This window comes from Pygocentrus nattereri, chromosome 27, assembly GCF_015220715.1.
Source record: "Pygocentrus nattereri isolate fPygNat1 chromosome 27, fPygNat1.pri, whole genome shotgun sequence".
Taxonomy (NCBI): domain Eukaryota; kingdom Metazoa; phylum Chordata; class Actinopteri; order Characiformes; family Serrasalmidae; genus Pygocentrus; species Pygocentrus nattereri.
The window spans coordinates 13,972,691-13,985,547 of record NC_051237.1 but is presented as its reverse complement, the minus strand read 5'-3'; the positions used below and the strand labels follow the sequence as shown (position 1 = coordinate 13,985,547).

General features: G+C 41.4%; 1 protein-coding gene across 2 annotated transcripts; it reads left to right on the top strand.

Annotated features, from left to right (window-relative positions):
• Positions 1–1,853: 1,853 nt before the first annotated feature.
• On the top strand, positions 1,854–12,607 carry ap5z1 (adaptor related protein complex 5 subunit zeta 1). Of its 2 annotated transcripts, XM_017703184.2 has the most exons (18): positions 1,854–2,046; positions 2,466–2,606; positions 3,502–3,688; positions 3,769–3,913; positions 4,048–4,160; positions 4,784–4,952; positions 5,215–5,256; positions 5,763–5,903; positions 5,999–6,036; positions 7,093–7,255; positions 8,076–8,254; positions 8,346–8,488; positions 9,399–9,551; positions 9,978–10,089; positions 10,378–10,475; positions 10,596–10,728; positions 10,831–11,045; positions 12,149–12,607. In XM_017703184.2, exons 1-18 carry the CDS (start codon positions 2,006–2,008, stop codon positions 12,417–12,419), a joined length of 2,484 nt encoding a protein of 827 aa, XP_017558673.1. In that variant the 5' UTR covers positions 1,854–2,005; the 3' UTR covers positions 12,420–12,607. The 2 variants fall into 2 exon arrangements, with proteins under 2 accessions (XP_017558673.1, XP_017558676.1); XM_017703187.2 differs by lacking the exon at positions 5,215–5,256.
• The last annotated feature ends 250 nt before the right edge of the window (positions 12,608–12,857 follow it).

The window sequence follows — 12,857 nt, the reverse complement described above, 5'->3', positions numbered from 1 at the left end:
AATAAGGGCCTCTCCAGGAGGATCTGCTCTCTTGAGTGTTCTTGAAAGCGTTGTGCATCTGAGTAAGGGTCCAGGAGGTCCTACATGTTCTGTGCAACCTGAAAACACATGCCACATTCATGAATTATGAAAGCCTTGGAAAGTAGTCACGCAGTTTTTATCTGTACCTAAAGGTACAAGTTTAGCAGATGTGATTAAGCAGGGAAATCAATAAACCAGGGCTGCACCAAGTCTGGCACACCAAAACGTTACTGTAACCCCACCGCTAACCGGATGAGACAACAAGCAAATTTTATGCCACATATAATTCTGATTTTAGTTACAAAAATGGTGGAGTGTTAATCTCTGTTTTGTCTTTTTGGGTCTTGGCCCACCACAAACATGTCCCTTGGCTTACCAAGACAAAAGGTTTGGGCAGCTCTGTGCTAAACTGTACTGTATTCCAGCTAGTTACAGGACCAGAACTATAACAGGGCTGTGTTATAGGTTCAAATGTTATTGTGGTGAAGATATTTAACATTAAATGTTATATCAGCGATTGCAAAAATCCCAGAGCGGAAACTGGATTTAAGGTCTGAATATTTTTCACCTACAGATGAGAGCAGCAGACGGTTTTTAAGCCGAATTTTGTTCTTATTTCTTTGATCTTTTTTTTCAAGATTAAAAATGTTCTCAAAGGTACAATCAAAATGTTATTTGTAATGTATGTAATATCTGTAAAGGTGTCTGTAATATGTAGTGAACCTTTGGATGCAGACTGAAGTATGTGTCTACAGAAGGTCCTGTACATTTGTACTTGGTGTGTAGTAGAGCGATGTAGGGAGATTAAGGATAAGGAGCTCTGCCGCCCGGGCCCCTCCAGTTACGCAGCGAGGCCGCTTCACTACACCTTCCGAGCTGCCAGCTCCCTCTGGCTCAGGCGCTCTTGCTGCGCTTAATGAGAGCCGGCTGATGCTGATCTGGCTGGCAGAGTTTGTTTAAGCAATATAGGAGAAGGAGTGTTATCATGAAATAACTCTAACCAATCAGCACTGAGTCGTTAGAACTCTAACCAATCAGCACTAAGTCGTTAGAACTCTAACCAATCAGCACTAATTGTTAGAACTCTAACCAATCAGCACTAAGTCGTTAGAACTCTAACCAATCAGCACCGAGTCGTTAGAACTCTAACCAATCAGCACTGAGTCGTTAGAACTCTAACCAATCAGCACTGAGTCGTTAGAACTCTAACCAATCAGCACCGAGTCGTTAGAACTCTAACCAATCAGCACTGAGTCGTTAGAACTCTAACCAATCAGCACTCAGTTGTTATAATCAGCACTTGCTAGCAATAATGCTAACCATTCAGCACACAGTAGCAGTAACGCTAACGTCTTACTGCCCTAAACGTGTCTGCTATCAAAAAAAGAAAGTGTACAGTTAAGTGGTCATGGCCTTTGAGTGAAAGACATCTTTCTACTTTCTCAAATAAAAGCAAGACCCTGAACAAAATTTAGAAACTGTTTAACTCGTTTTTAGCGGTTTAGCGCCATTCACCCCCATTCATTCAAGACTCGCGAGTGAGCGCCCCCTGGTGTTCAATACGTGGTGTTTCTGATATAACGGGAGAAATAGGAAGTCGACGGAGTCCGCCGTCAGCCGGTTCTGTTAGAGTGCCGAGGTGAGGACAGAGCCGGTGGTTTTCCCTCATTACACATTCTCTGGTGTGACTTTTGAGAGCTGTTGGCTTCTATTGTAAAGAGTTAAAAACGCCTTTTCCGCGTGTCCGCCGCTAATATGAAATGACGCCGGGACGTTAATATGAGGCGACCAATGAGCGGAGCAGTACGGTCCACGTGACTAAGCAGCGTGACGGGAGCAGCCGCGGTCATGTGGTTCACTCAGGACTGAGCATGTAAACAGAGCAGAAGAGGCTGTTTGTGACTGGAAGCGTTAGATTAATCGCGATATTTAGACATTACGCATCTCTCATGTGTTTGCATGTAGTTAGACAACGCGCGTCAGTATGTTCGCTCCGGGAACAGAGAGTCTGGTGAAGCAGGCAAGGTAAGAAGTTCAGCGGGTGAGCTAGCGCGAATAAGCAGTGCAAGCTTTTATTCGGAGTTCAGGTTCACTGCGTCGCTTAACTGCGACACTCTTCCTCAGAGCTGTCGTCTTTAATTACCAGCATGCCAGCAAGCCACGTCTCTTTCCTCAGACCATCTAGCTGAAGGGCTGAAGGCGAAAGCCATGTGTGTTGATTCAGAGTAAGACAGCGTGCGTGTTTCCTCGTCTGTGCTCAGAATAGCGCGACGTGTGATCTGGTTAGAAGCGAGTGCAGGTAGCTGCCCAGCTGTGTCACATCTGTAAATAAGTGGCAGCTTCCATAGTGGAAAAGATCGTTATTTTTCTGAGAGTGTGCTTTGATTAGATGCTGTTGCATCCCTGTGCAGACTCAGTGACTGTGCATTTATCATGCTTTTCAGAGAAATACAGGAAGAAGAGCTGCAGAGGTTTTATGGCCGTATATCAAAACATCTTCTGTCCAATAAAGAAGTTGCAGTGGAGGTGGTGGATTCTCTTCAGAGGCTTCATTTGATCGTTTCTGCCACGAAATATGCCAGAACGTAGGTTTATAAAATGTGCTTTATAACCCAGACTTAACACAGGCTTGAACGTTTTCACCTGACTCCCAGACTAAGCCTAGTCCTAAATTGGAGCACCAAAGGTGAATCAACTTTGGAAATTCATTTTCATCCAAAGTCCACGATTAGGCTCAGTCTGGGTCTGGGAAACTGGCCCTTTGTGTAAAAGAGTGCCAGCATTGTATGAAATGATTACAGATGTGTTGCCAGATGCCCGATACATTAAGGTTTTGTCCAAAACTTTTCTTTTTCTTTTTTTTTTTAATTCCAAACATGGTGCAGTGCATGCAGGGTGTTCTAAGACAAAATAGTAACCAAAGAAAATTTAATAAAGATTATGTATATAAACATGGAAGACGCATGTATTTTGGGGGGGAAATGAAATGGTTATATTAGCGTTCCAGACCCAATATAAAGAAGTTTTAAAGAAAAGAGTTGGTACATTTTTTTATAATGCATAATTTCACATTGGAACACTCGGGCTGACTTTGTTTACTGGGGAGCAGGTTTTCGCCTGTATTCAGAGGAGAAACGTGTTAATAAATGAATAACTTGTTTCAACCTTCCAAAAATCAGCAAGAATTGAAATTCCATAATCTCTGATCACACTGTTTAGGTTAGTTTGCAATATAATTAAATAATTTTCACAGTAATCTTTTGGGACAGATTCTTTTAAGATCTTATGAAATAAATCCTAAAGATTCTGATCCAAGAGTGCAGATTTCCTGTTCTTTTTGATGTTTGGAATGTTTTAGTGTTGTAAATGCACTAGTGGTTGATTTACTTCTGACATGTGTGAGCCTGCACTTAGTCTCCAGTTGTTTGTGCCTTCTAAGACATATCTTTTGACTTATCCTTCAATGTTCTCCACTACTAGGCTTCCGCCAGACCTCATTAAAAAGCTCCAGACCCTGCTTCGCTCTCTGTCATGTCCAGAGCAGTTTCAAATTCTGTCCTCTGCCATCCTGAGAGAAAGCCTGCCCCTCAGTTTGCACACCCTCTCCACAGAACTCAGCCAGGATAGCAGAGCACTCAGCTATATGGCCAGCGTGGTGCTCTCCCAGGTACTGCCCCAGGTACCACCCTTCATATATTTTCTGTGTGTTTATGGTCACCTGCTTGAGCTGTGCTTCTTGTTGGTCAGGCTGGCAACAAAGAGGATCTGCTTCCTCTCTGTCAGCATTTGCTGAAGTTTCTGGAGTCAAGACAACCTGAGGTGCAGGTTCCTAAACATACACTCCCCATTCTCTCCAAAATTTTCAGCTTCTCTCCAAAGATTCTCAGTGAAGGTGAGTTTGTACTGGCAAATATTAACAGATGTGCACCTCCAAGTCAATGTTCCTCATTGTAATCACTTGTCATATGTTTTTTAATGCATGTTTCTGCAGAAATTCAGGTATAATTATGAATGTGTTGAATCTAGATCAGGTGAATGTGGTCAGTCGGAAGTTGGCCGATTGGTTGCGGTATGCCAGTGTCCATCAGGGAGCCTCCATGTCCTCTGGGGGATTTTTCACCAGTCCCAGAATACGTCAGGTACAGCATAAACATGGCTGGTATATACATAAATAAAAAGCAATTCTCCCAACTATCAAGCCAAATTAAAAAGGCCAAATTAAAGGAATGGTTCCTTGAAAATTAAAGGTACAAAATGTTTGCTTTACTCCAAATGTAGTTAATCAACCGAGGCAGCTGCTTATATGATGAAATGCTACCTGCACTTGTTAGGTACACAAGACTTGCAGTTCCAGTGCAAGACTTATGAAGCAAACTTTTGACACCAAATGTGTCTTTGCCATTTGTCTTGTGCTTGGAAAATAGATCTGAATTGTCATCATTTAGATCATTCAGAATAAGCAGATTCTGATCGTTCTGGAACAGATTTTTATTAATTTTCTTAGATACTCACAAGGCCCAAAGGTTGTGTAAAAATAAGTTCACACATCCTCTACAGAAAAAAACACTTTTACACAGTTTAATGCACAATTACTGTTTTATTTAACATATTGGAAAATAAAACGTATAGTGTGGCTTGTGTAAATGGTTTTGTCTTGTTAATAATGTAAACTCTTGTTTTATTATTGTGCCATATTTAATGTGTTCTCTGTGGAGGATGAGTAAACTGTTTGCTTTTTACACGGTATGATTTGTTTTCCCAGCCAGCCCCAATGACCGAAGTGGACGGTGCAGTGGCCGGAGACTTCTTCACTGTTCTATGTGTGGGCCAGAGCTACACTGAAGACCAGTGGATGAACATGTACACCTTTTCCATGATGAAGAACTGGCTGCTCACTTATGACACAGAAGGAACCTCCAATGCAGAATCAGGTAACAAGAATAGGAAAGGGTCATTTGGCTGAGCTAGAAAGTTGAGATGTGATATTCTGTGACTTTAGTTTAAGTTTTAGACCGTTAAGAATGTAGTTGAACCTCTTTTCAGCCTTCATGTTTGATTCCAATTCCTGTTACATCATGCAGATTGGACTGAATTTGATTGAGATGTGTTGTTGACAGCACCCCACATTGCACACTGTCAGCGCTATTTATGGCATGCAAAATAACTGAGGATTGGGTTTTCACTTTTTGCTAGCTCAGCTAAAAAGAACACAGGTCATTCAAACTTCTCACCAAGGTAAGCCACAGGTTTGGTTTGACAGGCTTAAAACCACAGCCAGAACTGCTTTCTTTCTACTGCTGGCCTGCCCAGCCCTGTTCCTGGAGAGTTTAGTTCCAATTCTAAAACTAATACACTTGATCAAGCTAGCTTTAGGAGCATCTTACTGTTAGAGCACGGTGTGTTAGTTTATGCTTGCAGCTCTGCTGGCTGATGCATCTCCAGTTGCTGGATTGGGCATCCATATTCTACTCACACTGAGACCTTGTCTGTACTTTGCGATTAACCCTTGTTTTTCTTCTAGTAATCAATAACCAAGCACAGCAATGAATGAATAACTAAGAGCTGCACTTCCATCAGTTGTTTTTAAAACTAGTTGTTTGATTGCAAGCCATGTCAGATTTCACTTTTTAATTCTTCACTTGCAATTCTGTCTGTTGTTAAGAAGCGTGAATACTCTCATTTTGTGTTAAGCATGATGTTAGTGATGAAAGTTGATGTACTGGATTGTACTGTTGGTGCAGATGACCGCTCTGAGGTGGACAGCTCAGTGATGTCCATGGTATCAGCCACCTCCTCATCAAGCCGACTCCTTCCTCCAAAGGAGCGGCTCAGAGAGAAAGCCTTTGAGTACTGTCACCGCCTGATTGAGCAGAGTGACCGGAGTGAGTTACCCACCACAACTCTAAAAAAGATCATTTTATAGTTTTAAATCAAATTTGTGCAGTCACTTTGATAATCGTTTAATGTTTCATTACAGAGGCTCTGAAAAGAACTGATGCGGAGCTACAGAAAGCAGTAAGCCAAACCAAAGCACCTTGTTTTTGCCTTTGAACCACAACTTCCTCCTTAGTCTGGTTACACGAAACTAATGGTACAGGATGATACAGATAGAAATGTAGTATTATGATACCTTAAGGCTGTTTCACAATACCTGTTATTAGTTTTTCTGAAGTTGGCGAACAGGCTGGAATACACAAAATGCTTCAGCAAAACTGTAGTGTCATATTTACATTTAACATCTGCAGAAATAAACTATAAGCTACTAATAAGTAGCAAGGGAAAAATCATAGCATAATCCAGACATCCAGACAGTCTTGTTAATATAGGCTATATGGACAAAAGTATTGGGACACACCTCTTAATTGTTGGAGTCAGGTGTTTCATTCAGTCCCTTTGCCACAGGTATATTAAATCAAGGCCCTCGCCATGCAGTCTGTCTTTGCAAACATTTGTGAAAGACTGGATCATTCTAAAGAGCTCTCCGAATTCTTGCATGGTACTGTAACAGGATGCTACCGTTGCAACAAGTCTGTTCACAAAATTTCTTCCTTTCTAAATATTCCACGATCAACTGGGAGTGGTCTTATTAAAGTGGAAGCATTTAGGAAGCACAGCAACTCAGCCATGACCACGTCAGGCAGACCATGTAAACAGCGCAGGGTTGCCAAGTGCTGAGGTGCATAGTGCATAAAAGTTGGCAACACTTTGCTGACTCACTGACTGATTATAGATTTTCTTTCTAAAGCACGGCATTAACATCAGCACAAAAACAATAAAAAGCAATAAACCAAGAAATAACATTTATTTATTATTTAAAGCATTTTATCTTTTTTTTCCTTGCTTTTAGGTCAAAGCAGTATAGGTCATCATATAAACCCACTCCTATATAAACCAAGTCTTCTTCCAAAGTTTGTGTTTATCTGTTATTTATTTATTTATTTATTATTTGTTTATGATTAAGCATCATTGCCCCCTAATATCATGCTGAACTATAAACGCCTCATGTTTTTCATTTGAGCCGATGTTATGTGTATTATGTTTGTTTGATAAATGATGTTTTCCTTTGTCCAGTGCCTTGTGGAGTCAGTTGCCATAATGGACATCATCTGTAATGAGGATGCCTCCTATGTGTATCGTGCCTTCCCCTGTATCAAAGCACTGTATGGCAGGCTGAGTCCGGACCTGGCCTTTGCCCGAGCACTGCTCCCAATAGCTCAGTTCTACCTCAACCACAGTGAGTGTCCTGCAACCTGCAAGAGTTTTTTTTGTTTTCTTCTGAAAACGAGGGATTAGAGGCTTCACGCAGCCAGTTTGTTTATTAAGTTATGTGATACTTTTTTAATCCCACAAATTGGGAAATTCCATTTCCACATTTAACCCATCCGTGAAGTGAAACACCACATACACTCACTAGTGAGCACACATACACCAGGGGGCAGTGAGCACACTTGCCCGGAGCGGTGGACAGCCCTATCCACGGTGCCCAAGGAGCAGTTGGGGGTTAGGTGTCTTGCTCAAGGACACCTCAGTCATATACTGTCGGCACTGGGGATTGAACCAGCAACCTTCCGGTTACAGGGCCAGTTCCCTAACCTCCAGCTCACAACTGCCCCCAATAGACACCGTCTGTAACAGTGATGGACGTAGAAGTCATAAACATCTAGACCATTTTATGTATTATATTTAACCAGGACTTGGTTTTAGGTGGAAAATGATGGGATGCCATCCCAGTAGTCAAAAAATGACAAAAACTATGCCCTTTTCCATCCTATTTGGGTCTCTTAACATCTTTATTGTTTTAAGATCTTCTCCAAGATCTTTCTTTCCATCCAATGGTGAGATTTATACACTATTCCATACTAGTTCTCATCAGGATAGAGCCAGCACCCTAACCCTACACACACACACACACACACACACACACACACACACACACACACACACACACACACACACACACACACACACACACACACACACACACACACACACACGCAAGGTTATTTTTTTACAACTCAACTATTTTGTAACTGAGAGGATGTGTGTGTTTTCAGGTGAGACTGCTGCTGTGGATTCCGAGGCTGTTTTCTACCAAGTGTTTACCCGGTTCCCCGCGGAGCTCTTCAATGAACCGATGCTGGCCTTTGAGTTTGTGCACTTTTGTCTCCACAATGTGAGTGTCCTGCAGGAGAAAGTGGTGATCTACAGGCATAGCTTCCCCAACCTGCTCAAGGTGAGCTCTCTTCTCCAATAAACAAAGCTGATCCAAAACTTTAATAGTGGTCAGTGTTGTGCAACACTTTACCTTCTATTCTCTCCTTCAGTTCTTGGCGTGGAACAGCCCAGGTCTGATCTCTGAGTATGTGGAGCTGCTGCCCTCTCTGTTGGCGCCTGAGACAGCGATCGAGCTACTCCATTCGCTGCTGGATCTGCCCTGCCTGGCCGCTGCCCTGGACCTACAGCACAGGTAAGCTGCATGCATAGATAATCAAACACACTAAAAATAAGAGTGATTTGGTGCAGTGCTTGTGATCTTGTTTTTTATTTGTGCCTCATGATGTGACTTGGAGAAAACACAGCCGCTTTATACTTGGGGTTATACGGCAGTCCTGGAGGCATGGTATTCAGCACGGTTTGGGAGTTTCCCTACTCAAACACATCTGGCAATGAATCAGGTGTGCTTGAGTAGGATGATTATCAAACTGTGCTGGATGCTGGCCCAGAACCAGAGCTGTGCATCCCTGGTTTACACTAATGAATTTCTCAGCCTGATATGCCAAAAATCAAGCTTGTACAATAAAACAAGATATTAGGGACATTCATACTGGAAACCTTTCGTTTAAGTTATCCAGCTGAGAAATCCTGCTTTATGGAATACCCCCTTGGGTGAATGCATCACTGTGCAGTTTTTCACTCTGTGACCAGATGCACCTCATTTAGGTCATCTATCTAGCTGATCTTCCAGGCCTGTGAATTTAACTGGGTGTATTAGAGCTTGGTTACAACTGTACCGTTTTTTCCATAGCTTTCACCATGCCACTCTGTGGCTTTCTGGGATTGGAACAGACTTTAACACTGCAAACAGGAGATGTTAATTTGGGTGTAATTATACACTCAGCCCACAGTTTAATTGGATTTATGATACTGAGTTCACAATTTGACATACAATATATTTTGGGCACATTTTATGATGAATTAGTTGTTGATTGGTGCTGACCATTTGCATACTTCAGTGTTCAAACAGTGCAGTTACATTAGATGGTAAAACTAATAAAATGTCCATTCCTCGTTATATCACACCTCCACAGTTTTGCATCAAAATTTCGCAAAATCACTGCACAGCTGTTGAAATAAGCATATGTGGAATCCTGTTGCAGATCATCATGTTACCCAGCTCTAGATCGTGCTGTCTGGGACCAGCAGGGTTCCAAGATCACTGCTTCTCTAGATGCCTTCCGCCAGCCCTCTTACAGAGGACTGTTTCTGTACATTCTCAGACCTGAAGCAGGGACTGGGGACACCATTGACCGGTAATACCTACAGATCAGATCTAATTTAAGATATTCATTGCTTATAAAGTTATTAAAATACATAGTAGTATACATAGTGATGAAAGTGGTTATTCAACATAAACATAAAACATAGATTTTGGAGCACTAGAATCAGCTTTAAGTATCATTGATTAATTAATGCATAAATTTTTAGGGTTAAATGAAGTTCTCTTGTATTTTCTTAATAAGAAAAAAAATCTTAATGTAATTTTTTGTTGTCTTATTTCCCACCACTGTAAATAGTACAGCATTCAGTGTACTTGGCTATGGCAACACGAAAAATTAAAATCCCTTCTGTGTATTTTATTTGAAATAATTCTGAATACTGTTGAGACCCGATATTTACACCTGGAATTATTTGCTTCTATTTGTGGTTTTCTCCATTGGCTCTGTGCTGCTGTACAGGTTGAGCACCCTTCACGAGGCTTTGGAGGGAATGGTAGAGAGTCCGCGAGTTGTGCGCTGTGCCCAGATTGTCCCTGTGCTGCTGCACATCTACTTCAACACAGTCACTCAGGTCAAAAACACCACAGGCCTTGCAAGAACCAACTTTTCACAATCAGACCGGTTCAACTGTACCACTCTTTATTTATGCCTGTGATCTGTATCTTGTGAAGCTTTACTCCTCTGATATGTAGTGGCAGTTCCCAAAAATGTAGACAATGCAGAATCTTATAGATTGCCTTTCAGTTACAGAAACACACACACACACATTTTATATTTGTGTTTTGTCATAATGATGATCTCTTCCTCATATAGCCCACTTGTAATGCAGTGAGTTGTTATTTCATCTTCTTGTGCTTAGATGGCAGATGAAAAGCTGTTAAACCAGTTGCTGCTGGTCCTGCTGGAGAGAAGCAGCCTCCTTTTCAACATAAAGAACTTCAGCACTGAAGTGCAGAGGTTAGGCAGTTCATGGTTCTAATGATAGAAAGACTTTGGCCCCCTTATGGATGGATTTTCTGAATTTATATTGTCATAGTGAGTTTTTGTAGTTGTCTGACTGCTGAATTTTTGTTGTAGAGTGTTTAGCACACACCTGCAGACCCTGTGCAAACTGCACCCTCCGCTGATTGTGGATCAGTATAAGGAGCTGCTGGAATTTGTCAGCACAACTACCAGCATCTACAGTAAAGAGAACTTCTACACACATGCGGTGAGTGAAAGTCAAGCCCTGTTCATTCATTCCATATACTTAGCCATTCTGTATTGCTTGCCTTAATGTGGTAATAGAATGTATATGTGTGCAAATTTGCAGGTGTGGGTAATAGGAGAGTATCTGTCAGTGTCCTACGACCCTCGCTGTACTGTGGAGCTGATCACCTCTTTTTTTGAGGGGATAGAAGCAGTGTTATTTGAGATCACACAGGTGCGTCAGTCTTCCAGCCCCCCGTGCTACTCTCCACGCCTCCTCACTGTCCTGATGACCGCACTGGCTAAGTTGGCCTCCCGCAGTCAGGACCTCATCCCTCGGTAAGTGTTTAGCCCCTTTTCTGTATCACTCATGTATGTCATCTGCACTTCCAGTGGGGCTGAAAAGTTTGTGAACATTTTAAATTTCTGAGCACTTCTGTATATTTTTTGACATCATCATCATCATCATCATCATCATCATAATATTAGTAGTAAAAATAACCAATGAAACAAATAAGCACACAAATGCATGTACTTTTTCATTAATTTACTGAACAAACTGATACAAGGTTGAATGTATGTGTTGGTGTGTTTTGAATAGACCCATTAGGACCCATTTACGTAATCTTCTTTAGTGTAAACGTCTGGTGTACACCATATACATTTGTGGGTGCCTTGGTCAAAGGAGATCTCTGAGAACCTCAGCAAGAGTCACTGGTGTCACCCGCTACTGAAAGCATAGGTTCACATTTTCCAAAAAAATACATGTAATTTTGAATCACTTTGTTCAGTAAGTGAATTAAACAGAATATTTTGAGCCTGTTTTATTGGGTTGTTTGTCTGTTTTATGAGTAGGATGAACATCTGATCACATTTTAGTTTTAGGTCAAATTTAAATAAAAAGAATTCTAAAGGGTTCACAAACCTAGCACCACTGCTCTGGCCATCCACAGTTTGCTAATATCCAACTTTTTATTTTAATACTTTTTTATTTTTTAAATTTATGAACCTATTGAATACTAGCCATGTTTGTTTTGAGGAAAACAATGTTGTGTATATTTGTGACTGTACAATTTTGGAAATAATGCCATTCCCCAGATGTTGGATACCCCTTTGTGATGACTGCACTCATCAGCAAACACTGTGACACTTAAAGGACCAGATTTACAATGCTTTACAAAAGAAAACTGTCTAAACTTTAAAGCAAAACTTGTTCATCAACACTTTAATAAAATGAAGCTGTATATACACAAAAAATTAGTCAACGGTTCTTGTGCCAACAAACACCCTTTATTTCATTTAGTATTGAATTTGTTCCCTTAATTAAAAAGTGACCATGAATATCAAATATTCCATTGAAAATTTAAACAGTTTAGGCAGTATAGCTTCAGTCATATCATTCTGTACTGCAACACAGTTCTCTCTCTCTCTCTGTCTCTCAGGGCATCACTCTTGCTGTCTAAGATGCGTTCGTTCGCGCGCAGTGGGCCTGTAGCTGTGTACTTTAGTGAGGAGGATACTGAGGAGATCATCACACGAGCCCACGAACTCATCAACCTGCTCAAGCTGCCCAATGTGGCTCAGTTTGTACTGGCCCCATCTACCCATGGAGACAGCCCCCGCTGGCACAGAGACACTAACGCTGGCCTGCCCCAGCGCATGAGAGCCATCAGTGGCCTCCTGCACAACCACTCCAACTTTCTGCCTGCATAGATCACAGCCCAGTACAGAGAGCTGACAGGAGCTCTCTGTAGGAAGCATGCACATTAGACATGTTGATCATTGCACTGTGCTCTCAATTGCAATTCTAAACACAATCAAGCTCAATCAAAGTAATTTACTGAGATTTTGGGAGAGCGATCATAAAACCTCTAATCATTCATTAAACATTCCCAATGCAGGACGAGTGTGTCTGTATTGATTTAACATGGCCCTTGATTTGATGAGGAACTAAACAAACTCAATCGCAGTGCATTTACACAAGACAGCAAGTTAAGCTGTGCAACAGCCGAAATTCCAACAAAAAAGAAAAATAAATTGAAGCACCTTTGACACAGTGAAACGTTTACTTATTGTCCCAATGTGGTGATACGATGGATAAAACAAACTTTTTCTTAACATTTCAAGACCACAATCTTCACAAACCCCATC